The sequence below is a fragment of the Mobula birostris genome, chromosome 2 (assembly GCF_030028105.1).
Source record: "Mobula birostris isolate sMobBir1 chromosome 2, sMobBir1.hap1, whole genome shotgun sequence".
Taxonomy (NCBI): Eukaryota; Metazoa; Chordata; class Chondrichthyes; order Myliobatiformes; family Myliobatidae; genus Mobula; species Mobula birostris.
This window is the reverse complement of record NC_092371.1, coordinates 224,145,403-224,171,725: the sequence shown is the minus strand read 5'-3', so window position 1 is coordinate 224,171,725 and position 26,323 is coordinate 224,145,403. Positions and strand designations below refer to the sequence as shown.

At 40.8% G+C, this 26,323-nt stretch overlaps 1 protein-coding gene across 3 annotated transcripts in view; it reads left to right on the top strand.

Moving 5' to 3' along the window:
• Nucleotides 1-26,323, top strand: part of lama2 (laminin, alpha 2) — a 399,772-nt gene that overhangs the window by 40,803 nt on the left and 332,646 nt on the right. Inside the window, exons 1-2 of one of the 3 annotated variants that reach the window (XM_072251542.1) lie at nucleotides 5,757-5,805; nucleotides 6,298-6,333. The exons of 1 other annotated variant lie outside the window; for it this stretch is intronic. In XM_072251542.1, the coding sequence (XP_072107643.1) occupies nucleotides 5,772-5,805; nucleotides 6,298-6,333 (70 nt within the window). In that variant the 5' untranslated portion in view covers nucleotides 5,757-5,771. Of the gene's footprint in view, nucleotides 1-5,756; nucleotides 5,806-6,297; nucleotides 6,334-26,323 lie in introns of those variants that run through there. One more of the 3 variants, XM_072251540.1, reaches the window with a different exon arrangement.

The window sequence follows — 26,323 nt, the reverse complement described above, 5'->3', positions numbered from 1 at the left end:
ACATACCTCCCTTCTTACCATATTGTTTGATGCCCTGACCGATCAGGAAACAATCAATTTCTGCCAATTTACTCTCTGGGAAGAGTAAAGGAGGTGGGGTATGCTTCATGGTCAACAATGCTTGGTGTGACCCCTGGAATGTGCATGCCCTCAAATCATTTTGTTCCCCGGATCTGGAGTACCTTGTGCTGCTGTGCAGACCTTTTTGGTTGCCTAGAGAGTTCACGACTGTTACTATCACAGCTGTGTATATTCTGCCGCAGGTTGATACTGACCTGGCTCTCAAGGAACTATATGTGACCATCAGCACCCTGGAGACTGTACACCTGGAAGCTGCTTTCATCATTGCCAGAGACTTTAATTGAGCGTCGCTGTCCAAGGTCTCTCCAAAGTTTTGTCAACACATCCAGGTGAGCACATGGGGAGACAGCATACTCGACCGCTGCTACTCTCCCTTCCGCAACACTTACAAAGTGCTCCTCTGTCCACCGCTTGGGAAGTCTGACAACTCCTCCATTCTGCTTCTGCCTGCTTACAGGCAGAAGCTGAAACAAGAGGTGGCAATAGTTAAAACCATCCACTGTTGGACCAACCAATCAGTCTTCATGCTACAGAACTGCTTTGATGTTAACTGGAATGCCTTTCGTGATGAGGATGTCTCCGCGTTCACGGAAGGGGTCACGAGCTTCATCTGGAAGTGCATTGAGAACGTTGTCCCCCAAAAATCGTTGAGGATCCCTCCAAACCAGAAACCCTGAATAAACAGTTCTGTGTGTGCTGCAGTCACCATACGAGACAGAGCTTTTGCCACTGGTAACCACCAGGATCTTCAGAAATCCAGCTACGATCTACGCAAAGTCATCAAGGCAACAGAACAATGACATCCAGACACAACTCTCCACTGACAACACATGCAGCTTATGGCAAGGTCTGCACACCATCGCAGACTTCAAAGCTAAGTGCAGTGGTGCTGCCAACATAGCTGTCTCTCTCCCAGATGAGCTAAATCTCTTTTACGCTCGGTTCGAGGTCACCAACACTGAGCCCCTGAGGAGAGCTGTCGATGTGACCTGTACTTTGGTCATCTCTGAGGCCGAAGTGCGCAGGTGTTTCCAATGAGCGGACAGCCGCAAGGCTGTGGGTCCGGATGGCATCCCAGAGCGAGTACTCCGAGTGTGCATGGCACAATTGGCTGGAGTGTTCGCAGGCATTTTTAATCTCTCCCTCTCCCAGTGTAGAGTACCCTCCTGCTTCAAAACATTCACCATTGTCACTATACTTAAAAAGACCAAGGAAACATGTCTGAATGACTGGCGTCCTGTCACACTCACCTCAATAATAAACAAATGCTTTGAGAAGCTGGTCTAGGACTCTATCTGCAGCAGGCTACCACCCAAACTGGACCCCTTACAAATTGCCTACTGATACAACCGATCGACAGATGACGCAATAACCACAGCTCTACACACCATCCTTACGCACCTGGAGAACAGGGATGCTTATGTGAGAATGCTGTTCTTGGACTACAGTTCAGCGTTCAACACCATAATTTCCTCCAGGCTTGACAAGAAGCTGAGAGACCTTAGCCTTCACCCTGCCTTGTGCAGCTGGATCCTAGACTTCCTGTCAGATTGCCGGCAGGTGGACTCCCTCACCTCTTCCCCTCTGACCCTCAACACAGGAGCCCACCAGGACTGTGTCCTATGCCCCCTCGTCTACTCTACACCCATGACTGTGTCACCACCCACAGCTCCAATCTGTTAATTAAATTTGCAGATGATACTACAATGATTGGCCTTATCTCAAATATTAACGAGGCAGCCTTCAGACAAGAAGTCATCACCCTGACACAGTGGTTTCAAGAAGGCAACATCTTCCTCAATGTCGCAAAAACAAAGGAGCTGGTTGTGGACTACAGGAGGAACAGGGATGGGCTAACCCCTTTTGACATCAATGGATCTGGGGTTGAGAGGATGATCAGCTGTAAGTTCCTTGGTATAAACGTCACTGAGGACCTCACTTAGTCTGTACGTACTGGCTGTGTGATGTAAAATGCACAACAGCATCTCTTTCACATCAGATGGTTGAAGTTTGGCATGAGTTCCCAAATCCTAAGAACTTTCTATAGGGGCACAATTGAGAGCATCCTGACTGGCTGCATCACTGCCTGGTATAGGAACTGTACGTCCCTCAATCACAGGACTCTGCAGAGAGTGGTGCGGGCAGCCCAGTGCATCTGTATATGTGAACTTCCCACTACTCAGGACACTTACAGCGACAGGTACGTAAGATGGGCCCAAAGGATCATTGGGGACCCGAGTCACCCCAACCACAAACAGTTCCAGCTGCTACCATCTGGAAAATGGTACCGCAGCATAAAAGCCAGGACCAACAGGCTCTGGGACAGCTTTTCCACCAGGCCTTTAGACTGATTAATTCAAGCTGACACAACCATATTTCTAAGCTATATTGACTGTTTTGTGGTGTATCTTATTGTACATACTATTTATTACAAATTACAATAATTTGCACATGCACATTCAAAAGGGGATATAACGTAAAGATTTTTACCCATGTATGTGAAGGATGTAAGAAATAAGGGCAATTCAATTCAATAAATATACACATAGACTTGGCCTCCACCGTAGTCTGTGGCAGAGCATTCCACAGATTTACTACTCTGGCTAAAAGAATTCCTCCTTACCTCTGTTTTAAAGGGTTGCCCCTCAATTTTGAGGTAGCGACCTCCAGTTCTGGAAACCTCCACCATAGGAAATATCCTCTCCACATCCACCCTATCTAGCCCTTTTAACATTTGATAGGTTTCAATGAGACCCTTGCATTCTTCTAAATTCCAGTGTGTACAGGCCCAAAGCTGCTATGTAAACTGCTTCATTCCCAGAATCATCCTTGTGAACCTCCTCTGGACTCTCTCCAATGACAGTACATCCTTTCTGAGATATGGGGCACAAAATTGTTGACAACACTCCCAAGTGTGGCCTGACTAGTGTCTTGTAAAGCCTCAGCATTCTCTCCTTGCTTTTATATTCTATTCCCCTTGAAATAAATGCCAACATTGCATTTGCCTTCTTTACCGCAGACTCAGCCTGTAAATTAACCTTCTGGGAGTCTTGAACAAGGACTGCTCAGTCCATCTGCATCTCTGATGTTTGAACCTTCTCCCCATTTAGATAATAGTCCGCACTATTGTTTCTTTTACCAAAATGCATTATCTTACATTTCCGAACATTGTATTCCATCTGCCACTGTTGCCCATTCTTCCAATTTGTCTAAGTCCTGCTGCAATTGTATTGCTTCCTCAGCACTACCTACCCCTCCACCTATCTTTGTATCATCTGCAAACTTTGCCACAAATCCATCAATTCCATTGTCCAAATCATTTACAAGCAATGTGAAAATTAGTGGTTCTATTATTGACCCCTGAGGTCAATCAGAAAAGACCCCTTTTATTCCCACTCGCAGCCTCCTGCCTGTCAGACATTCCTCTGTCCATGCCAGTATCTTTCCTGTAATGCCATTGGATTTTTATCTTGTTAAGCAGCCTCATGTGTGGTACCTTATCAAATGCTTTCTGAAAATCCAAGTAAGTAACTTCCACTGCCTCTCCTTTGTCCATCCTGCTTGTTACTTCCTCGAAGAACTCTAACAGATTTGTCAGGCAAGACTTCCCTTCACAGAAACCATGCTGACTTCGACTTATTTTATCATTAGTCTCCAAGTACCTGGAAATCTCATCCTTAATAATAGACTCCCACACATTCCCAACCATTGAGGTTAGGCTAAACTGACCTATAATTTCCGTTTTTTTTTTTCCGCTTCCTCCCTTCTTGAAGAGTCGAGTAACATTTGCAATCTTCCAGTCCTCCATGACGATGCCATATCAAGTGATTCTTGAAAGATCATGACCAATGCATCCACCATTATCTCTTCAGCAACCTCTCTCAGGACATAGGGATGTAGTCAATCTGGCCCAGGTGACTTATCCACTTAAGACCTTTGACTTTGCCTAGCACTTTTTCCTTCGTAATAGTAAAGGCACTCACTCCTGCTCCCTGACACTCACAGACCTCTGGCGCACTGCTAGTATCTTCCACAGTGAAGACAGATGCAAAGTAGCCAGTAAGTTCATCTGCCATTTCTTTGTCCCCCATTACTACCTCAACACAACCATCTTCCACTTGGTCCAATGTCAACTCTTTTACTTCCTTTTACTGGAATAAAAAACTTCTGGTATCCCGCTTTATATTATTGGCTACTCTGCCCTCATATTTTATCTCTTCCCTTCTTATAGCTGCTTAGTTGCCTTTTGTTGGATTTTAAAAGCTTCCCAATCATCCAACTTCCCACTCACCTTTGCTACCTACTCTTTGCTACCTAACTTCCTTTGTAGCTTCAGTTGCCTACCCCTAACATTTGAGAACTTCTTCCTTTGTGGGACATGTCTATCCTGTGTCTTGTGAACTATTCGCTGAGACCAGCCAATTCTGCTCTGCCCGTCATCCTTGCCAATATATCCTCCTCCCGTCCACCTGGGCAAGCTCCTTTCTCATCCCTTTGTTCCATTGTGATACTGATACATGTGACTGATGCTTCTCCCTCTCAAATTGCAGTATGAATTCAATCATATTATGATCACTGCCTCCTAAGAGTTCCTTTACATTAAGCTCCCTAATAAGATCTGGTTATAACACAACCAAGTAGATGCAAGCACAAGTTGCTCTACACATAAAATAGAGGGCTATGCAGTAGGGAAATTCTAGGCAGTTTCTGGAGTAGGTTAACATCGTGGGCTGACGGGCCTGTAATGTGCTGTAGATTTCTATGTTTCCTGAACAATGAAACATTGGTACCATTCTGCTAGTTCTGAATGCATCTCATCAAGGCTAATATCTGTTGTAAAGTGCCGTGTCCAGAAAGGCTCACGGTGTTCTGGGTGTTGCTCTTGCATTAAATATCTGCATTGCTACAATACACAATCCAGATCACTCTGATACAGAATCCAGTATTTTTTTTTTCAGACGTTATTTTACACTCTCCTTGATAAGTTAATGAATAATGTTCACGAATCCCAGGTCACCTTGAACTCACAATTCTAGTTTGTCGAGTATAGCTTAAAAAAAGATTTCCTCATTATTTTGATTCATATGGACCAAGTGTAGAGGAGAATGTTTGTCACATTCCATTATTATTTGAGGATTACATTGCAGCATAAGTGATTCAGCAGTTACAGTCCTGTGTAGATGAATGAATGCTCCTAATAAACTGAATCATACAGAACTTTGGTTTTGAGTTAATTAGATGTTCACTCCGTATTATGCAGTTACTTCAGGTGATTGTACATCGGGAGAAGTAAGTTAAGCAGCTGCATTTAACCAGTGTTCTGTCAGTCTCCTGCAGGAGAGTCTGCATTGAAATTCCAGGTGCTTGATTAAATGACCTGCAGCAGTTGGACTGGGGAGTGGCAGGTAGTACAGGACTGACCCTGAAGTTTGATGAGAAGAATAATTTTGTTTGAAAATGTGAAATTTTCTTTAGTATTGCCACAAAATACACAAAGCTTACAAACTGTTGTTGGCTTTTCCCAGTTGTGGTTACAGATTGTGATGATAAAATACTGTTTGTTTTTGAATCTGAGTTGTAACCTTGGTATTACGTATGCCGGCCAAGTCGTCTCTTTTTTTTATTGCCTCAGATATATGAAGAAGAGTTAACAAGCTTGGGGCAGGAAAAACAGAATAAACATTAAGGAAATGGAACAGAATGTACTCAATTCTCCCTGGAGAGGTGCAGTTTGATTCAGCCTCATCTCTGATCCATTGCATCTGTGCAGTCACTCTTGATGTAAAGCATTCTGGATTTTTGTTTTGGTGCATGAACTATTATTCTTTTTCATTTTTTTTTGGAATTTGTGTTTAACTTTAGTTCTTTGGGGGAAAGCAATGCAAAGGAGTTTTATTTAAAATAAGGTGAATCAAATACAAATTTATTCCGCAGGGGAAGAAATTTCTAATGTGGATTAATATGTAAAATGATACAACTGCGATGAAATAGCTTGCAGAGTTCACTAATCTCCCTTAGTTACTAGGTTCGACCTGTTTATCTGTTGAGCTGGCACTGTTGGCTTTTCCAATTTGTAGTCAAAAATATTTATACTTTTTGAAAAGTAATACTGTAAACATTCACCCTAAGATGCTAATTTTTTTATTCATAATTGCCCTTACTTTGAAATAAATACTTTACCAGGGACATCTTGTTTTTCTGCTTTGAATTTCATAGGTCTACTGGGAACAAGTTGCATCCATCCAAAGAAAGGTGAGATTAATTTAGTGTAGAAAATATGTTTGTATAGTTTGTTGCATGTTGTGAACTAGTCACAATTGGAACTGAAGAAATGTGCAGGACATAGTCACATATTGGAGAAATATGGCATCAATTAATTTCATTCATGAAAGTATAAGAAGAAAGTAACAATTTGGACTTCAAAGTTAGTGATTTGAGTGCATCCTGGTACCACAGGGACATGCTGCATTTTTATGGCAAAGCCATTTCAATTTTTGGAAGGCACTTGGTTGGAGTATTCCTGGACTTCACTGCATCAGATTCTCTGGGAATTATTCCAATTGAGGGCTTGTGACCGTAGTTGTATTAACACCAGTTGGTACAAGTTTCACTAAAGTTCTGCAGAACTAATCAAAACTTCAAATAAAGTTAAGCAATGTTTTTGAGTATTGAAAATAGCACATTTTTCCTTTTGGAACAGATATGATCGTGCATGCTCTGGCTGTATAAATGAGTTTGACCCTTCTGTTCTGGGTGTTTGGAATGCTATTCTATTGAAGTTTCATTCACGGCCTTTTGGAATAGTTGTGTGATCCAAGTTGTTCAACAAATTTAGTTATTTCAGTTTATTATGCACTAGGTAAAACTACCCTGTGTAGAACATCACCCCAGCACGACCTGTATGTGTGCTAGCAGAATGGCTGGTATTTGCTGCAAACATTAATTGATGTTGTGTATTAGAATGATGTTGGGAGCAGCGTCTGTTGGGGCCACCAACCATTGTCAAAATGGCAAACGTGAGGAAATCTGCAGATGCTAGAAATTCAAGCAACACACATCAAAGTTGCTGTTGAACACAGCAGGCCAGGCAGCATCTCTAGGAAGAGGTATAGTTGACGTTTTGGGCCAAGACCCTTCATCAGGACTAAGTGAAAGAAGAGCTAGTAAGAGATTTGAAAGTGAGAGGGGGAGGGGGAGATCCAAAATGATAAGAGAAGACAGGAGGGGGAGGGATGGAGACAAGAGCTGGACAGTTGATTGGCAAAAGGGATATGAGAAGATCATGGGACAGGAGGCCTAGAGAGAAAGAAACTTCCACTAATGCCCCACCTCCCCCTTGTACCCCATCCATTATTTATTTATATACACACATTCTTTTTCTCTCTCTCCTTTTTCTCCCTCTGTCCCTCTCACTATACCCCTTGCCCATCCTCTGGGTTCCCCCCCTCCCCCTTTTCTTTCTCCCTAGGCCTCCTGTCCCGTGATCTTCTCCTATCCCTTTTTGCCAATCACCTGTCCAGCTCTTGGCTCCATCCCTCTCCCTCCTGTCTTCTCCTATCATTTTGGATCTCCCCCTCCCCCTCCCACTTTCAAATCTCTTACTAGCTCTTCTTTCAGTTAGTCCTGACGAAGGGTCTCGGCCCGAAACGTCGACTGTACCTCTTCCTAGAGATGCTGCCTGACCTGCGTTCACCAGCAGCTTTGATGTGTGTGGATTGTCAAAATGATTTGTTTTAATTTGCTGGGTGGAAGAGGTACATGCATTACAAAATAGCAATAAAATAGCATACCAATTTGAGGGGAAAAAATGTATTTTAAAAGTCCCCTCCTGAACAGCACTAGCCACGAACTTGGTCAGAAAAGCAACCTTCCAGTATGATCCTCTGCCTCCTATCACCAAGCCAATTTTGAATCCAATTAGCTTGCTTGCCTTGGGCACCGTGTGCCAATTTAAGTGTCTGTCTAAGTCCCAAATGCTTTCTGGGCCAGCCTGTCATTTACAATGCCTTAAAGTATCTTCATCCTATGTTTCCTGCTGAAAGAAATGTCTTCTATTGTACTGGTTAAATATTTTTCCCAGGTTCCCATGTGCTTGCCATCTGCACTGAGGCAATCATTCTGAAGAGAGAAATCTTTAAACAGAAATGCATAATAATTGCATATGTTAAAATTGAAATTCCTTCCCTTTTTCTGCCTATAGACAAATACAGTAGATTCTGGTTAATTGGGCTATTGGTTAATCAGGGCAGATGCTTATTTGGGACAACTCTTCAGGAACAGAACCTGATCAAGAAAATAGCTGGGACTTATTTATTTGGGACACTATGCCATTTAATTGCAACAGGAAGCTCTTGCCAAACAGTTTCTAACTAGCATCAGGTCTCATGTACATTTAAGGCCATTAGACATGACACTGTGCTTAGATTGAGCAGTTTACAAGTTGTGTCAGTTGCACGTGTTTGTGTTCGAGGACAGTGATTTTTGTCACTGATAGTTGGTGAGAACTGTTTTGCTCACTACTCAAGCATTCAGGATTGGAGATGCAAGAAATGGCTGGTACTGTCAATGAAACAATTTCACGACTTCAGCAAGATGGAACTGCGAAGAATTTGAAGGTATCACAATCATCTTGAATGTTACAATGAAAATGAGGATTTGTAGGATGCAACAGTTCCTAACTAGCATCAGTCACATACACTAGTGTGGCTGTTAAACACTACACCCTTAGAGTGAACAGTTTTTAAATAGTGTCAGTTGCATACCCTTGCATTATGCTATTCATTTGGGCTGACTGACGCTGAATAAAAAAGCAACGATTTTTGACAATACTTCATGCAGGGTGGCAATAGGGACAGTCCATTATCTAGACCAGGTGTCTCTGATTTTGTTAAATTAATAGTCAATCAAATGAACGCAGCAGCATACGCGGTATGAATTACTCTATTGATAACCATTAGGAACTAATGCAGTTATATAGTACTGTAGTAGTATTGGCAGCATTCTAATTTGTTCTGTGTTTCATTAAAATACGTAACTTGTCTCTCAATTAAGTGGTAGTTTGCCTTTTAAAACCTACTTCAATGAAACGTGGGCTAATTGGGGCAGAGGCTTATTTGAGCCTGAATGTACTAGTCTCAATGTGTCCCAATTAATCGGAATCCACTGTATAATTGACTGCATTTCTATTCTTGTTAGCTGGTTGCCATACCTGCTCCATGCAGAGTTGCACAGCAGTTTGTGTAATCACTTTACAGCAACAGCAATCGCTGCTCAAGGCTTGCTCCTTGTCAGCGTAACGAGTTTCTACATTACCCTCATGACCACGTAGTTTTTCCTCGAGTTTTTCCTCCCACAGTCCAAAGACGTATTGTTAGGGCTAGTGAGTTGTGGGCATGCTATATTGGCACCACTTGTCCTTCAATGTACATGTGACAAATAAAGTTAATCTTTAATGAAATGTCCAATGCATGAACAGAATGACTGACGGTGGGTGGAGTCACTGACATGAATGATGTATATAATTAACTTGCAAATCCGCCAAACCAACTTCAGAGTAGAAAAAATAGAGTGTTTGTAGTTCACCAAACCTGTAATACTGGGCCATTGGTGTTGGGTAATGTTGTACCTTGCAATTAGTGTCTCTACTCATTTTTGTGGGGTGATTGTATTTGCATATTAATTTTCATTTGTCACAGTTAATCCCAATGCGCTCTTGTATGATGTGCTAATTGTGGATGATGGCCAATCAATCTCTTTGGCATTGTAAATGAACAATTGAGCCTTATTTATTTCTGGAATGACACACTGGCAATAAAAAAAGTCATTTTTTTCTTTTTTCTTTCATCTTTCTGACCACAACTTTCTTTTCCATGCCTTTTTTTTTATTATATACCTGAATTGATAATAGATTCACCCACTATCACTATTTTTCAGTTTCTGATCTGATGAGCAATGTTTCCCCATCTTCATCAAGATTCCAGATGCTTCATCCTTCATACTCCTTAAAACTTTGTGACCAAAAATGTCTTGAATTCAAGGTTGCTGATGTGTTTGTCTAACCAGCAGTACTGCTTCAACAGGTTCCTACCCTGTAATGTTTTGTAACTTCAAAACGTAAAAGCCAATTGAAATAAAAAGAAGAGAGTCCAGTATAAAGTATCTAACTTTGTGTTTAGTTTAAGTAAGGCATGCACCTATCATGTGGTGGCATGATGATGTCTGCCATTTACAAACTTTTACAGATAACCAACAATGCATTATATAAACAATAAAGAATGCTTAATCAAACAATACATTTACAATATTGCTCAAATGTTACTGAAATATTAAAGACACAACACTCCTCTCTCCTAAGCTATAAACTTGAACTCAATATAAAATGCAGCTCAACTATATACACACTATACTATATAATACAACTGCTATACACAGACATCCCCAGCATTGTCAACTTTTAAATTGAGTCATTCAGGACTAAAGATTTAATCACTGGAGGATTTCTTACTCTTGTGGGATAGTGCCTTTTCTGACAAGGGGGCATCACTCTGCTTGGCTGGTGAAACTTGTGGCTGTGAAAGCATCCTCAGGTTAGGGGCTCCCCTGTGCTGGTTGTAGAAGTTTACTTTGAGACTGCAAGAAATGGTTCTGACAGCTCTGGACTTCTTTCTTCTCCTTTTAATGGCTTTTCTACTTCGATCCTTACTTCACACCTGGTCTACACTTCTTTCTCTCTCTTGATCTGTTTTCTTTTCTTTGTTTCCCTTTCTAGTTTGTGCATCTTGATCTTGGGAAAGTGCATTTAGTTCACTAGAGTATTCTCTTATTAATCCTTCTGTTGCTCCCTTTACAAGCTGATATCTTCTTTTGGTTTCCTCATCCACAACATCACCTGACGAATCCTCTGTCTTTGTATCTTAATTGACTCCTTTCTTTTTGACCTTCCATTCATCCAGCTTGGCTTTGGTCTTTGCATGTACCTTGACAGGCCGCTTTTTGTCTCCCACTTGAAGTTGATACGATAACCTTAATGCAAGCAGAGTAGATTCTGATTTTTATATTCCCAAAAGCCGAATGCTTGTAACTTTCCTGAAGCTGCTTGAACTCTCTTCCAGCTTAAAACCAAGCCACATTTTGAAAGTACTTGCCTGACTAACATTTCTTGGGTATCTTGCCTACAAAAGCTATTGTAGTCGGACCACTGCTTTCACCACTTTCATGATTCCTCAGAGCAGCATGGCCCTTCCTTGGTCCAATGTGCTTTCCACAGTGGTTGGCACTAACGCTTGCCCTTTGTTGGGCAGCGGTTCAAGGTGTACAGCATGGAGACAGTAGTGGAATCATCCAGTACCTTCCTCAATTCACTTTCAGGTGACTGTTTTGCAGGGGATGTGGAATGCAACTGGTGGATGGATCTCCAATCAAGTTATAGTTGTCTCAGCTAATCACGGCCCCCATAATGCTGACCCCCCTGTTTTTACCACATACAAGCCCGATGTGCCTTGTTGGTTGTTATATTTCACTGTTACAAATGTCATTCTCACAGGAGTTAGCTTTTCTCCAGTATAAGTTCTTAGTTGGATATCTATGTGATGACATATGTCATTTACGTACTTTTACAGCTAACCTGCAATGCATTGTGTGAACAATAAAGAATCCTTAACAAAACAATATGTTTACAATATTACTCAAATATTACTGAAATATTAAATGCACAACATGCCCTGATCTGCCATTGGTCAATCTTTTGCAATGAAAAGCAACGCAGAGATACAAATTTATAAAGTTGCCTGGCTTTTCATGCCATGTATTGGAATGTTTTTGGCATTTAGTGTCTTCTGCCTATTGCTGAATTGTAATTGATTAAGTACGATTTCTGTTCCCTGATTTATTCCTACATCTGTTATTAACCATGACTTCCATGGACTTCTTTCTGACCCCAGTAACCTATGTATAATGAAAGTACAAATTTTCCAGAAGATCATATATTTTAAGAGCAAGTACTGAAGCCATGGATTCAATCAATACCTGTGGATGCTCTGTACAGATCTATGAAAAATAGTAAAAATATTCAAGACTTAACCAAGCTGAAGTATGAACAAAATAATCATATTATTCTAGGATCACAGTCAACGTGTTTTGAATGTTGCATATTTTTCTTAATTTTTTTGTGTGTATATATTTTTTTTCAAAGAACACACAAGTGTTTAAAAAAATCTCTGTAGATTGATGGTGAGAAAATTCTATTATGTTCATGAAGGAAAAATATAATCCTTCAGATCAAGTTTTCCTTTCTGCGTATGTCTATATAATGCTTATTGGCCAGTGTAAGGATAAAATCAGACTGCAATTTTTGTGCCTTGTTTTTCCTGATTGCAATGGTATGATGATAATCTGCTGAAACTTCTGGCATGCTTGCAAATTGTATTGTCTTGTGGTAAGCAAATACATGGTGCAAACTGTGTAAAATATCAAGCAATTTGCATACTTCAGTCACTGAGAAGTATAATAGCACAAAGTAATAACTATATGAATCCGCACTGCATTATTCCTCTGGTTCTTGAAACCAAGTGGATTTCAGATTTCTTTGACAGCAGCCGTGCATCCATGGAAAATGATTTGTAGAATGTAAGTAGAATTAACACCCAGTCATTAGAGGGTTATAAGTGCTCCATAATGTTGCATTATGATCATTGTAAAATTAATATACATGATGGATGAATTGCAGCACTTGAACCACCTTCTGGAATCTGCTTTTTCCAGTGCTTCTCTTTTGCCATTTTTACCTGTGATTACCCTCTCAGGAACCAAGAACATACAGGAAGATGTTCAGTAACCAGGTCCTCTCTCCACCAGAGGTTTGTGCATAAAATTGAAGCTTCTGTCTTTTAGATGCGGTGTGAAACAAAGGCCTTTTCTGGTCTCCAAGGTAAACATAATGGATACCAAACCTTCACTACAAATGAGCAAAGAAATTATCTTTAGGGTCTTACCCAATATCATTGTCCAGAGTGAACTTCCCTTGGATATAAAAGGACCAGGGCATAATTCTGAAGTCAAACAGGATGGCTTCTAATATCACATGGAACAATTTAGCTTTGCCTCAGTCTGGCATTGCACTGACAGCCTGACATGAGCGCTTGAAGTCACAAGAAACTGCAGATAGAAGAATCTGGAGAAACTAGATGCTTGGAGGATCTTAGTGGGACAGGCAGCTTCTGTCGAAGAAAAGGGACAGTCAACAATTTGAATTTTCATTTGGACTGAATGGGAGATCCTACAAAAAGTAGTCGATGCAACACTTGCAACACGCTGGAGGAACTCAGCAGGTCGGGCAGCATCCGTGGAAAAGATCTGTCGACGTTTCGGGCCGGAACCCTTCGTCGGGGGGGGACGAAGGGTTCCGGCCCGAAACATTGACCGATCTTTTCCACGGATGCTGCCCGACCTGCTGAGTTCCTCCAGCATGTTGTGAGTGTTGCTTTGACCCCAGCATCTGCAGATTATTTTGTACTTAAAAAGTAGTCGATATGGCCTAATCCATCAAAAGTAAAGCCCTCCCAACCATTGAGCACACCTACATGAAATGCTGTCGCAGGAATGTAGCATCTGTCATCAGGGACCCCCACCACTCAGGATATGGTCTCTTCATGCTACTGTCATCAGGAAGAAGGTGCCAAGAGCCTAAGGCTCACACCGCCAAGTACCCCTCAACCATCAGGTTCTTGAACCAAAGGGAATAACTTCACCCCATCATTGAAATGTTTCCACAGCCAATGGACTCACTTTCAAAGACTCTTCATCACATGTTCTCAATATTTGTTGCTTATTTATTTATTATAATTATTTCTTTCTTTTTGTTTTTGCACACTGGTTGAATGCCCAAATTGGTGTGGTCTTTCATTGATTCTGTTATGGTTATTAATAAAGGCATTCGTTAGTCTTGTGAGACCATGGATCTGCGCCTGGAAAGTCTTCACTCTCCAGGGCGCAGGCCTGGGCAAGGTTGTATGGAAGACAGCAGTTGCCCATGCTGCAAGTCTGCCCTCTCCATGACACCGATGTTGTCCAAGGGAAGGGCATTAGGACCCAGACAGCTTGGCACCAGTGTCGTCGCAGAGCAATGTGTGATTAAGTGCCTTGCTCAAGGACACAACACATTGCCTTGGCTGGGGCTCGAACTCACGACCTTCAGGTCGCTAGTCCAGTGCCTTAACCACTTGGCCACGTGCCCACACTATGGTTATTATTCCATTGATTATTGAGTATATCCAGAAGAGAATCAATCTCAGGGATGCATATGTTGACATATATGCACTTTGATAATAAATTTACTTTGAACTTTGAGGTAGAGGGGAGATGGCTAGCATAAAGTGGTGAAAAGAAAGGATCCCCCCGCTAGCAAGCAGGGGGGATCCAAATGAGGAGAGGTGATAGGCAGATGGAGGAGAGAAGAGTGGAAATAGTGACAAAGCCTGGGAAATGATAGTAGGAGGCAAGAAAGAACAGCAGATGATAGGACCTGATGGGAAAGGATGGTGGTGTATGAAATCAGATGAGGGGATGGACTGGGCAGGTGGATGCAATGGGGAAGGTACCAAGTAATGGGGAAACAAAGTAGGTGGAAGAGAGGAAAGAAACAAAGAGGTGGGGGTGGGAACTGGGTTGGGTGTAGAAAGAACTGGATTAATCAGAGTCCCAGTTCCGAGGAACTCCTGTGATGTTTTAAGGCTGTGAATGTTTTGGCTGTTGGATTTATTTCCCTTTGCTGTCTATTAACTTAAATTTTATCGGAGTCTTTGGTGCTACATTCATTCAAATGCTATCTTGATATCAAGAGTAGTCATTTGCACTCCACATTTGCTGAAACCTCTGTATCTTCCTTCTCAACCTCATCAACTCTCTCTCGTGGTCAGCATCCCACAAGCTATCTCCTTGTCTTTGGCAGAGACTGCAAGGGAGGACCTTTGGGTCTTGTTCACTTTGAAATATTTCTATACATTGATAGTGTTGGGCGGGGGGGCGGGAGGAAAAGAATGGCAACTGTAAATACAAAAATTATGTTTGACCACTTCAACTTCATTACTGCAAGGTCATTTAAAGGGAAGAGAATTTCTGTGTCGGATTCTTCAGTGCTGTTGGTATTAATTTTCAGCCATTGACAGAGAAGGCTGTAAAATATTGTCTATTTATATCAAAGCCCACTACAGCAACTGGTTTAGAAGAAATATTTATGCATGGTTATATATCTTGTACATCAGGAGTTTCCTGCGACCTTTTTCTTGGAATTTGTCAAGGGAAATATTTAAGAATTAGGTAAACCAACAGTAAAACCTGAAACCTCACAGTTTAACATCTTTGTCACAATTGAAGGAAAATTATTGCTGATAGTAGACAGATACAATTTCAGGGCATACTAATGGCTTTCCAGATTGGGTCTGCTGAAATGTGATGGATTTTATCCATCCCACCCAAACATTATTTATCTGAATTTTGTTCCCTCATTTTGTAATTCCATGTAAGAATAATAACTTTGAATTTATACTGGATTAAAATATACTAAATGATTTATTTATACTTTACTCTATTTGATGTTACATAATTTTGTATTTTCAGTCTGATATCATTTCATTAATTACAGATACCAAGGAAAATATATACAGTATGACGTATCAGGAAATCAAGATGGCTTCAAACTGTGGCTATACTAGTAGACTTGAGACTAAAATTATCAAGTGTCTTATTGAAAAGTCATAAAAATATTAAGATTTTCTTACTTTTTTTAACTTTAGAGTAAAATTATACAATAATAAAGTGACAAATAATTTACACTTTAATTTCAGTAGTTGTTTAGTATGTAGCCAGGGTAAGTAATGTCTATGTGGTGTGATGGTGTGGAATGCTGTTTGCTCATTTCCTACTGCAGCACCAAAAAGTGGAGGCTTGGGTGGGTGTGCAGCAGTGAATCGTGCTGCCACATGGCTCTAGGGCAGGGGATCACAACCTTGTTTGATGGTAAGGCTCCTTGGCATTAAAAAGGTTGGGAGTCCCTTCTCCAGGGAGACAGGTTTGACCTTGACCTTGGATGCTGTCTGTGTGGAGTTTGTGCAGACATGCTGGTAGGTCAGAGGCTACTGCAAATTGCCCTGTATGTTATTGGGTGCGAGAGATTTTGGGGTATGGTGAGAATGTTGTGGGAGTTGGCATAGACTCTGACCTGAATGGCCGCCTTTGTGGTACGAAAAAATTAAAGTTTGTTTTCTGCTCCATTATCTCCTTCCTTTAATTATTGGGTGAAAATATAATCAGTGATGTAGATCAGTGTGAAAATATAATCAGTGATGTGATGTATAATCAGGGTGAAAAGCTGTGATATGGAATGCTTGTCAATGGTGCGGAGGACTATAATGTGAAGTTTAAAGGAAATACTCAGACAGCAGCTCCTGGTTTTGGAGCCAGAAGCCAGGAAGGACCAGTTCTTCTCCACCCGGCCTCTAAAGCTGTTAAGCTAAATGCAGCCAGCCATGCTAAAATTCGTAGGCAGCCACCCCTCACTCAATGAGTCCACTGCCTGCCCCTCATCCTGTCTCCTTCCAAACTGGCAATGGGTAAGTTGGATTAAGGTTGGGGTACAGCTTGATTATTTTTTCCCCTCTACAGTATTGTGTCTGCTGTGGAGATCTTCAGGTTTCTGGGTGTCACAATCTCTCAGGACCTGAAGTGGACACCCAACGCAGACACTCTTATCAAAAAGGCTCAGCAAAGGTTGTATTTCCTACGTCAACTCAGGAAGTACAACCTGCCTCAGGAGCTGCTGATTCAATTCTATTCAGGAATAATCCAGTCTGTTCTCTGTTCGTCCATCACTGTCTGGTTTGGATCAGCTACCAAACAAGACAAGAATAGACTCCAAAGAACCGTCAGAGCTGCGGAAAAGATTATTGGTGTGAAGCTGCCCTCGATCCAGGACTTGTATGCATCTAGAGTCAGGAAGCGAGCAAGCAGCATCATTGTAGACCCATCGCACCCTGGACATCACCTGTTCTAACTCCTTCCTTCTGGTAGGCGCTTTAGGTCACTGTATGCCAGGACAAATAGGTACAAGAGCAGTTTCTTTCCGCATGCCATCAGTCTTATGAACACTTGAATTTTAGTCTATTATAAACCAAGTCCACCTGTACATACACAGGTATACCTCATTGTATATAGTTCACGATTATTTGCACTATTGTTTTGTTTGCTTTTTGATTCTGTACAGCGAGAGCTCAGGGAAACTGGCATCAAATTCCCTGCATGTGTCCTCATACTTGGCGATAATAAAGGATTCTGAGTCTGATTCTCTAAATTTAATTTCTCACTGACCTATCCTTTTCTCAGGGTTAAAATTAAGCCCTCATTTTCAGAGTGTTCCAATGAAGAACAGACACTTGGTTGAGATTCTGAGAAATACCAATGGCACGATAAATGAATCCAAGCCCAAATCTCTGCCTCTGAGACATAAAGCAAGAAATAAATGTGTGGTTAGCTTTGTTAATGTTGAATGAGAAAACTGAATTCTTAATACCGAAAGATTCACTTCAGAATCAGGTTTATTATCTCTGACGTGTAGACCATAAGCCATCGGAAGAGAATTAGGCCATTTAGCTCACTGAGTCTGCTCTGCCATTCCATCACAACCGATTTATTATCTCTCTCATATGCCATGAAATTTGTTCCTTTGTGGCAGCAGTACATGCAAGACATAAAAACTGTGACACGTTTCAAAAAAGTGCTGAAGACAAATAACGAGGTAGTTCATGGGTTCAGAAATCCTCTGGAACCATGTTTTGTAATTCATGAAGCTTAAGGACCCATGTTTCTGAAAGCCGCCCCACCCCCCCAATCGTAGAGTTTGAACGTCAGAGCTCTGCTCTCTTTTCAGCTGCCTTGCACTCTGCAGCATACAGTATTTTACAGTAACTTATTTCTGTGTTTTTTTTTTGCATCATAGTCATTTTCTGCACTGATGTATTGTGATGTCTGCCCTGGAAGCCAAAAGGAATAGACTATCAGTGGGTGAAATTTAATAAAAGAGACAGATGTGATTGCCTTCCCCTGCATTATTTACAAGGAAGGAAAATACAGCGCACAGGATGTTATCTCTGACATTAATCTCCTCAGATCATGATTGTAGGCATGCTGATACACCAAGTTGATGAATGTAATCACAAGGGTCTGATCTGGTCAGGTTGGCATGAAAAGCCTATAGAACAGGGTTTACCCAGTGGAGTTTGCTTGCATTTGTAAGCAGTTGCTATGCCAAATTATAGACCCTTATATATTCAATTACTACCTTGCATTAAAGTGTGAGGTTAGTTAGATTTGTTTTTAATTTGCACTACCTCACAGGAATAAATCGAAGTATTTAAGTACATGTTGAAATTCCTCCTTGACCACTGTGGAGGGTTGTAGCTCATCTCACTGACTGCTTCCATTACATACATTAGATGGTATAACTGTGATACTGTTCCCATAAATCTGTTTTATGACTGCATTAGTACCATATTAACAGGATGCCTTGTGGAATTGAATTAATAAACATAGCTATTATTTCTGTCCATGTCTTGTAAATTTCAAAGTGTATCAGTAAAAAATTCTGGTTCTTCTATGAAGCTGATATATTAATGTTAGCTCCTTGTTGAAACAATGTCCATTTTAGATATGAAGAAGTTATTCATTGTCGATCAAAGGCAATGCCTTATTTATAAGCTCAAGGAAAATGGCCAGAAAACAATCCCGTTCCTTGTGAATGAAAAAAAGCACATTAGAGTACCAAGAGAAAAATATTTGCTTATAATAAAAAAAAAGGGCAGATAAATATTACTTACAAGCACTGCACTTGAAATGTCAGCACTGTGCCAGTTGTCTTTAATGACCAGAGTTTCTGCTCTGAGCACTATTGGTGATATGGGCACATATTGTTTGAGATTATTAGAATTTGTTTGCCATGACCAAGCAGTTGGGCAGTGATTTAGAATTTTATCTTTTTTTTGTGAATAGAATCTAAATTTGAATTGAGAAGAATCTCTTATAACCGTATAACCATACAAAAATTACAGCACGGAAACAGGCCATCTCGGCCCTTCTAGTCCATGCCGAACTCTTACTCTCACCTAGTCCCACCGGCCTGCACTCAGCCCAAAACCCTCCATTCCTGTCCAATTTAACTTTAAATGACAACATTGAACCTGCCTCAACCACTTCTGCTGGAAGCTCGTTCCACACAGCTACCACTCTCTGAGTAAAGAAGTTCCCCCTCATGTTACCCCTAAACTTTTGCCCTTTAACTCTCAACTCATGTCCTCTTGTTTGAATCTCCCCCACTCTCAATGGAAAAAGCCTGTCCACGTTAACTCTATCTATCCCCCTCATAATTTTAAATACCTCTATCAACCTCAACCTTCTACATTCCAAAGAATAAAGACCCAACTTGTTCAACCTTTCTCTGTAACTTAGGTGATGAAACCCAGGTAACATTCTGGTAAATCTTCTCTGTACTCTCTCTATTTTGTTTACATCTTTCCTATACCTGTAATTCGATGACCAAAACTGTACACAATACTCCAAAATTGGCCTCATCAGTGCCTTGTACAATTTCAACATTACATCCCAACTCCTATACTGAATGCTCTGATTTATAAAGGCCAGGATACCAAAAACTTTCTTCATCACCCTATGTCTTTGCACTTGGTAATGTGGTGCAGCTCGATTAATGCAGCTGAACATGCGTATTGCAATATGTGCTTTTTCTCCCAACCTCCCAACTTTTTTTTTGATAAATACCTAAACATCTACTAATTGCTATACGATGATCAAATAATATTTGAATTAAAATTGAAGTCTTTTACAAAGTACCAACTTTGATTCTTCACCATGATGAAATCTCACCTTGAAGCTAAATCAGCATAATTGAAAGAAGCTTACAATTGTGATCTATTAAATCTGAGGACAGTTGAGTTGAAAGTACTGGCTTTGTACACAATTAGTTAAAATCAGAACCTCATGGAATGCAATATTTGAGAAACTGGATTAAAATAATCTAATGACTGAGCTTCAATCAAAAAATGTAGCAGATGTACAGTATTGATGACAGTTGCAGCCTCTATGGTCTTTGTTGCCAATGATCACCTTGGCAGCACAGATTCCTATTGGAATGCTCCATGGCATGTGTGATGTCATTGCTCCCAGCTCCACGTCTCTCCCTTCATTTGCGAAATGGTACGTGGATGAATCTGTGTAGTTCCTAGCTATTCTACACCAAGCCAACAGAGTAATTACTTTGTGTTACTGCTTTGTTCTTTGCAAGGTGCCATTTTGGTGTTGGTAACAACTGTGATTGAAGACCTGTGCATTTAGCAGATTTTGAGTAAAATAAATAAACTTCCTAAAGATGAAATTAAGCTTATATTCTTTATCCTAAAATGTAACCCCTCTCCTCTCCACAATCACTTTGATGGTTCTGTTCTGCTGTCTGGTAGGCAGAATATGAATGAGACAGTAGTTATGAGCTCTGCAAGTGGGTGCCACCTATGAACAACCAAGATAGCTGTTAACACTTTGCAAGTGGAAGCCAAATTTAACAGAAATTTCTTAAAGTGAGTTATCCCAAATTAAGGGTATTTAAAAAAAGTGATGGCAATTGATTTGGATTTGGGCAAAATTTAACTCTCATTTAACACTTTGAAAATGTGTGAAATTCAACTTTTTAGGCTCATTTGCACTAAAATGTAATGGGTGCTTTTATGCTGAGTTGAAGTTTGCAATAATAGCTTTGTAAAATATACCAGAATCTTCTGGCTATTGTGTCATGTGATGCTTGTATTGATATATGATTATTTAATGCAGCAGTAAGTTTTTTTTTATCTGAAGGTCTTTGCTGTTCTATGATATGGTGAATTATTAGTTGAATTTCAAATGATGTATGTTGACAGATTGGGTGTAGTTTGTATGTAGAAGAGTAAGATGTTCATCATGCCAGCAATTAATGGTACTGAGGGTGACATCTTACAGGTAGCCCACAAAGCTGCTTATTTCACTTCTTGTACATCTTTTTATCTTAAATGTGTTCCTGGAACTGTTAGAGCTTGCGACTTAAGGTTTGGAGATCGATTGAGTGATCTAGTGCTCTGCTGTCTCCAAGAATATTCCAGGAGATCAACGCGGGTGGCCTTGAGGCAAAGCTTAGAGAAAAGGCATAAGCCAATGATAGACTCTGTTTCGCTGATTAAAGTGTCCGTTAATCGCCGATTAAAGTGTTGAGGCAGATTGAAAACATCGAGGCAAATGCGGAAAGCGAGCGAGTGTTCAGCACCTTCTAGCTGCTTCTCCCTGCTGGTGCTGCCAAGTAAGGTGTTTATGGGTGACTACATATTGCTTGCTGCTGCCGATAAGATGTCTGTGTGCGGCCGCCTCGTGCTCAATGCTGCCAGTAAGATGACTGTGTGTGACTGCCTGTCTCCCCTGCAGCTCTGCCTCTGCGTGTGAGTGGTGTCAGTCTCCCCCAAGGCTGTTGGAGAGTGTTACTGAAGTTCTGCCATTTATGGATTGGATTGGACTGGACTCATTATAGAACAGAGAATAGTACAGCACAGTACAGGCCCTTCGGCCCACAATGTTGTGCCGGCCCTCAAACCCTGCTCCCATATAACCCTCTTTCTCCATCAATGGGATTCCCACTTGTGTCCCCTTTTGATTCCCTTAACAAACACTTTAAACCTCCATCATCTGGCTCTTGATCTACAAGTCCATGCAACTTTTCAGTTTTGTTATCTCCAGATCCTTGGTCATTTGCAGACTTCTACCTCTTGACCTACTTGCTGTACGGAGAACAAGCCCAGCCTCCTCAGTCTATCCAAGTACCTGAAGACAGTTATTGACCCATTGCACTAAGTCTTTCTGAACCCGTTCTCAGGCTCTCACAATCTTACAGCATAGTGACCTGAACTGGCACAACGTGGTAGTTGTGACTGAACCTAAACTGTATGGAGGTTCAATGTTACCTCCTTATCTTGTATTTGGTGTCTTTATTAATAAATAACCATTTCCTGTATCAATTTTAATCACTTCCTTCACCTGCGCTTATCTTCAAAGATTTGTACTGTATATATGCAGACTCGGATCTTTTATTCCTACCCCTCCAATGGAATTGTATTGTTTTAAACATAGAACATAGAATGGTACAGCACAGTTTAGGCCCTTCGGCCCACAATGTTGTGCTGACCCTCAAACCCTGCCTCCCAAATAACCCTCCACCTTAAATTCCTCCATATACCTGTCTAGTAGTCTCTTAAACTTCACTGGTATATCTGCCTCCACTACTGACTCAGGCAGTGCATTCCACGCACCAACCAGTCTCTGAGTGAAAAACCTTATCTAAAATCCCCCTTGAACTTCCCACCCCTTACCTTAAAGCCATGTCCTCTTGTATTGAGCAGTGGTGCCCTGGGGAAGAGGCGCTGGCTATCCACTCTATCTATTCCTCTTAATATCTTGTACACCTCTATCATGTTCCCTCTCATCCTCCTCCTCTCCAAAGAGTAAAGCCCTAGCTCCCTTATTCTCTGATCATGATGCATACTCTCTAAACCAGGCAGCATCCTGGTAAATCTCCTCTGTACCCTTTCCAATGCTTCCACATCCTTCCTATAGTGAGGCGACTGGAATTGGCCATACTTACTTTCATCCTCCTACTTATTTAGGGATACAGCGTGGTGATTGGTCCTGTCAGCCCAACAAGCCCATGATGCTCAATTATACTCATGTCACCAATTAACTTACTGACCCATGTGCCTCTGGCATGGGGGGAGAAACCGAAGCACCAGGAGGAAGGCCTCATGACCACAAGGAGAAAGTACAAACTCCTTATGGACAGCAGCGGTAAATGAACCCCAGATGCTGGCGCTGTCACAATGTCACACTAGCCGCAATGCCAATGTGACTCATTTCATTACCACAGAACAACAGTGTTCCCTTTCAGAAGGCCATTCCCTGTTTAAAAGAGTTTTTGATAAACATAGCAATATTGATTCAACCATAGTTATTTTAAAAAAAATGGTTAAAAAGTGGGTAAAACCAAAAACATAATGTTTGGTCATAATGAACTGCATTCTCGTCTCCTTTTTAATGTAACTGTGGCTATTTACAAGCCTTGGCATGGGCTCTGCTTGAAAATGAATAAAGGTGCCTGTCTTTATATTAAGAGGGAGCAACTTCTAAATGTAACAATTAAATGACTTCAGTTTTGGTTGTGGAAACTTCAGTTCTGAAATATCCACCCCCCCCCCCACGCACAACTTCAAAATGTAATCTGGATGGATGTCATATCATTTTAATGGATTTCACAAGTAAGCTTCCTGGATAGTGGTCTAGGATGAGAAATTTCTCATGGGTATTTTGGAAAGACCTTTTTTCCTATTCTGATAAGTTGTTTTTCCTGTTTCGAGCCAATTAAACCACAATATCGTGGCCTGAATCCAACGAGGAGGCAGCATTGCAGGGAATTTGTGCAAAATGCTAGAGGTACCATGCTTGACGTAAACTGCTTGAACTGAGCAACAATCATCATTAAGTGATTTCCATAGTAATAGGAAATGAACTGTGCAAAGGTACCGAAATGAACAGGTTATAGTTTTAATTTTAAAATATTCAAGGATGTTATAAAATAATTTTGAGAGTGCAGAGTTTGCATGTTCCTGCCAGGATTAAAGGCAAAGTCAATAGGCATAGGGAACCTTGGTTTTCAAGGGATATTGGCGATATTGTGTGCACTTCTGGTCACCTAACTATAGGAAGGATATCAGTAAGATTGAAAGAGTGCAGAGAAGATTTACTAGGATGTTGCCGGGTCTTCAGGAGTGGAGTTACAGGGAAAGATTGAACAGGTTAGGACTTTATTCCTTGGAGCATAGAAGAATGAGGGGAGATTTGATAGAGGTTTACAAAATTATGAGGGGTATAGACAGAGTAAATGCAAGTAGGCTCTTTCCTCAGATTAGGAGAGATAAATATGAGAGGACATGGCTTTAGGGTGAAAGGGGAAAGGTTTAGGGGGAACTTCTTCACTCAGAGAGTGGTGGGAGTGTGGAACGAGCTGCAATCTGACGTGGTAAATGCGGGCTCACTCAAGTTTTAAGAATAAATTGGATAGGTACATGGATGGGAGAGGTCTGGAGGGTTTATGAACTGGATGCAGGTCAATAGGACTAGCGGAATAAAGTTTCGGCACAGACTAGAAGGGCTGAATAGCCTGTTTTCTGTGCTGTAGTGTTCTATGGTTCTAGGTATCAATAATATCTCTGAGGGAACTGTTAGCTTCAGATGGAATTTGTAGTTACATGGAGTGGCTATTAAGTATTACGTTCCTTTTCGAAGGAGGACACATATTATGTGTTCCACTTCTTTGAGTGCCACTGCACAAATAAAACATTTTCTCAAACCGGAGTTTAGCTTGTGTTGGAAAATGTAAAAAATTGTTTGATTTTTTTTTTGACATCTGGATCTGAAAAACAGAGTCCTTGGTGCACAGCTGGAAAAGATTTCCGGCACAACATTTTATTTTCCTTATGTTCTTTAGCCATGATCTTCCCACACATTGTGCTTCTAAAATATAAAACAGAACTTGTTCAAAGAATTTTCTTCATTTTTCTTTAATCATTTCCAAATGAAATATTTATGTCAGCTGAAAACCAGGAAAAGCATTTTCTAAATTAAATGTTTGTTCAAAGTGGTGTATTGTCTAAACACTAAAGCATGGGTCTAATATGGATTGAAAGGCTTGTTACCATTTCTTTCAGATTTTTCTTTTTCAAATATTGATTTGGGTGATGTTTTGTACATTTGAGATATAATAATGATTTAGATGTAAGTAATTTTGCTTCTGAAATCCAGCTGGCAAATCCTGTTTACCCCCCCCCCCCGGCTATTTTTACAATTGAAAATTGATTTTGTTTTCATTGCTTCTTCAGAGTAAAATGGGATAATGACCACTTGTAGTTTATTTCTTGTCACTGTCAAAACTTGATTGGATGCAACATGCGTTGATAATCTTTCTGCAATACTTCTTGTGGAGCATCAAGAACAGAATAGCAAGAAATAGAAGCAGGAGTAGGCTGTTTGGCCTCTTAAGCCTGCTTCACCATTTAGGTTCAAAGGTTCATTTATTATCATCAAAGTATACAACTCTGAAATTCTTCTTCTCCAGATAGCCACGAAATCAAGAAAGAAAAGAATGGCAGCACAATCGTCAACCCCTAAGGCTATGTCCACACTACGCCAGATTATTTTGAAGATGAAGCTTTTTCTCTTAGTTTTGACTCTCTGTCCACACTAAATTGGCGTTTTCATTCCCTGAAAATGGAGATTTTCAGAAACAGTCTCCAGAGTGAATAAATCTGAAAACGCCTAATATCCATTGCAGTGTGGACAGGGTAACCGGAGCTTTTTAAAACCGCTGTCATGACATGCCAGAACAGATGGCAACAGCGCGGCATTTCATTGTTTTCTTCTTATTATTATTATTACTACTTTATTGTCACCAAACAAGTGATACTAGAGCGTACAATCATCACAGCAATATTTGATTCTGCGCTTCGCAGAACCTAACAATTTCAGAACAGACAGCAACGAGACTGAAGCCAGAAGAGTTAGAAATGCACTCACCAAACACTTCGACCCATAGCTTACTGCATAAATAAGTATACTCACTTTGCCCTGTTTTCTGTCCTTGCTTGTGTGAAGATGGTTTACCCATTTATGCAAGTACTTGTCTGACAATAGATGTGTAACAGCCTAGTGTAACATTGTATGGAAATACAAGATAACACTGATGCAGACATGTTTTATACATTTAACAAGGTACTTTATTAATGCAACAGAGTTAGTTAGTTTTTCAACGTTTGATCTCAGCCGGGTCATACTGTCGGTGAACTCCCTGTTGGTTGCCTCCATACGCTCCAGTATTTGTTTTTTTTAGTTTTAAGTCCTCCTGCGCGAGAGCCAAGAGCAATTCCTTTTAAGTTTTTCTACTCTGTAACTGGACAAACGCGCACTAAGTATGCAGTTTCCTCTTTGCTTGTTTTCTGTGTGTCCTGCGCGTGCCCAGTAGAGGAGATTTGCCCAAGTATCCGTGTTAGTGTGGACAGAGATATTTTGAAAAACGCTTAGTGTGTACACCTGTCGTTTATTCTTGAAACCGGCATTTTCAAAATTA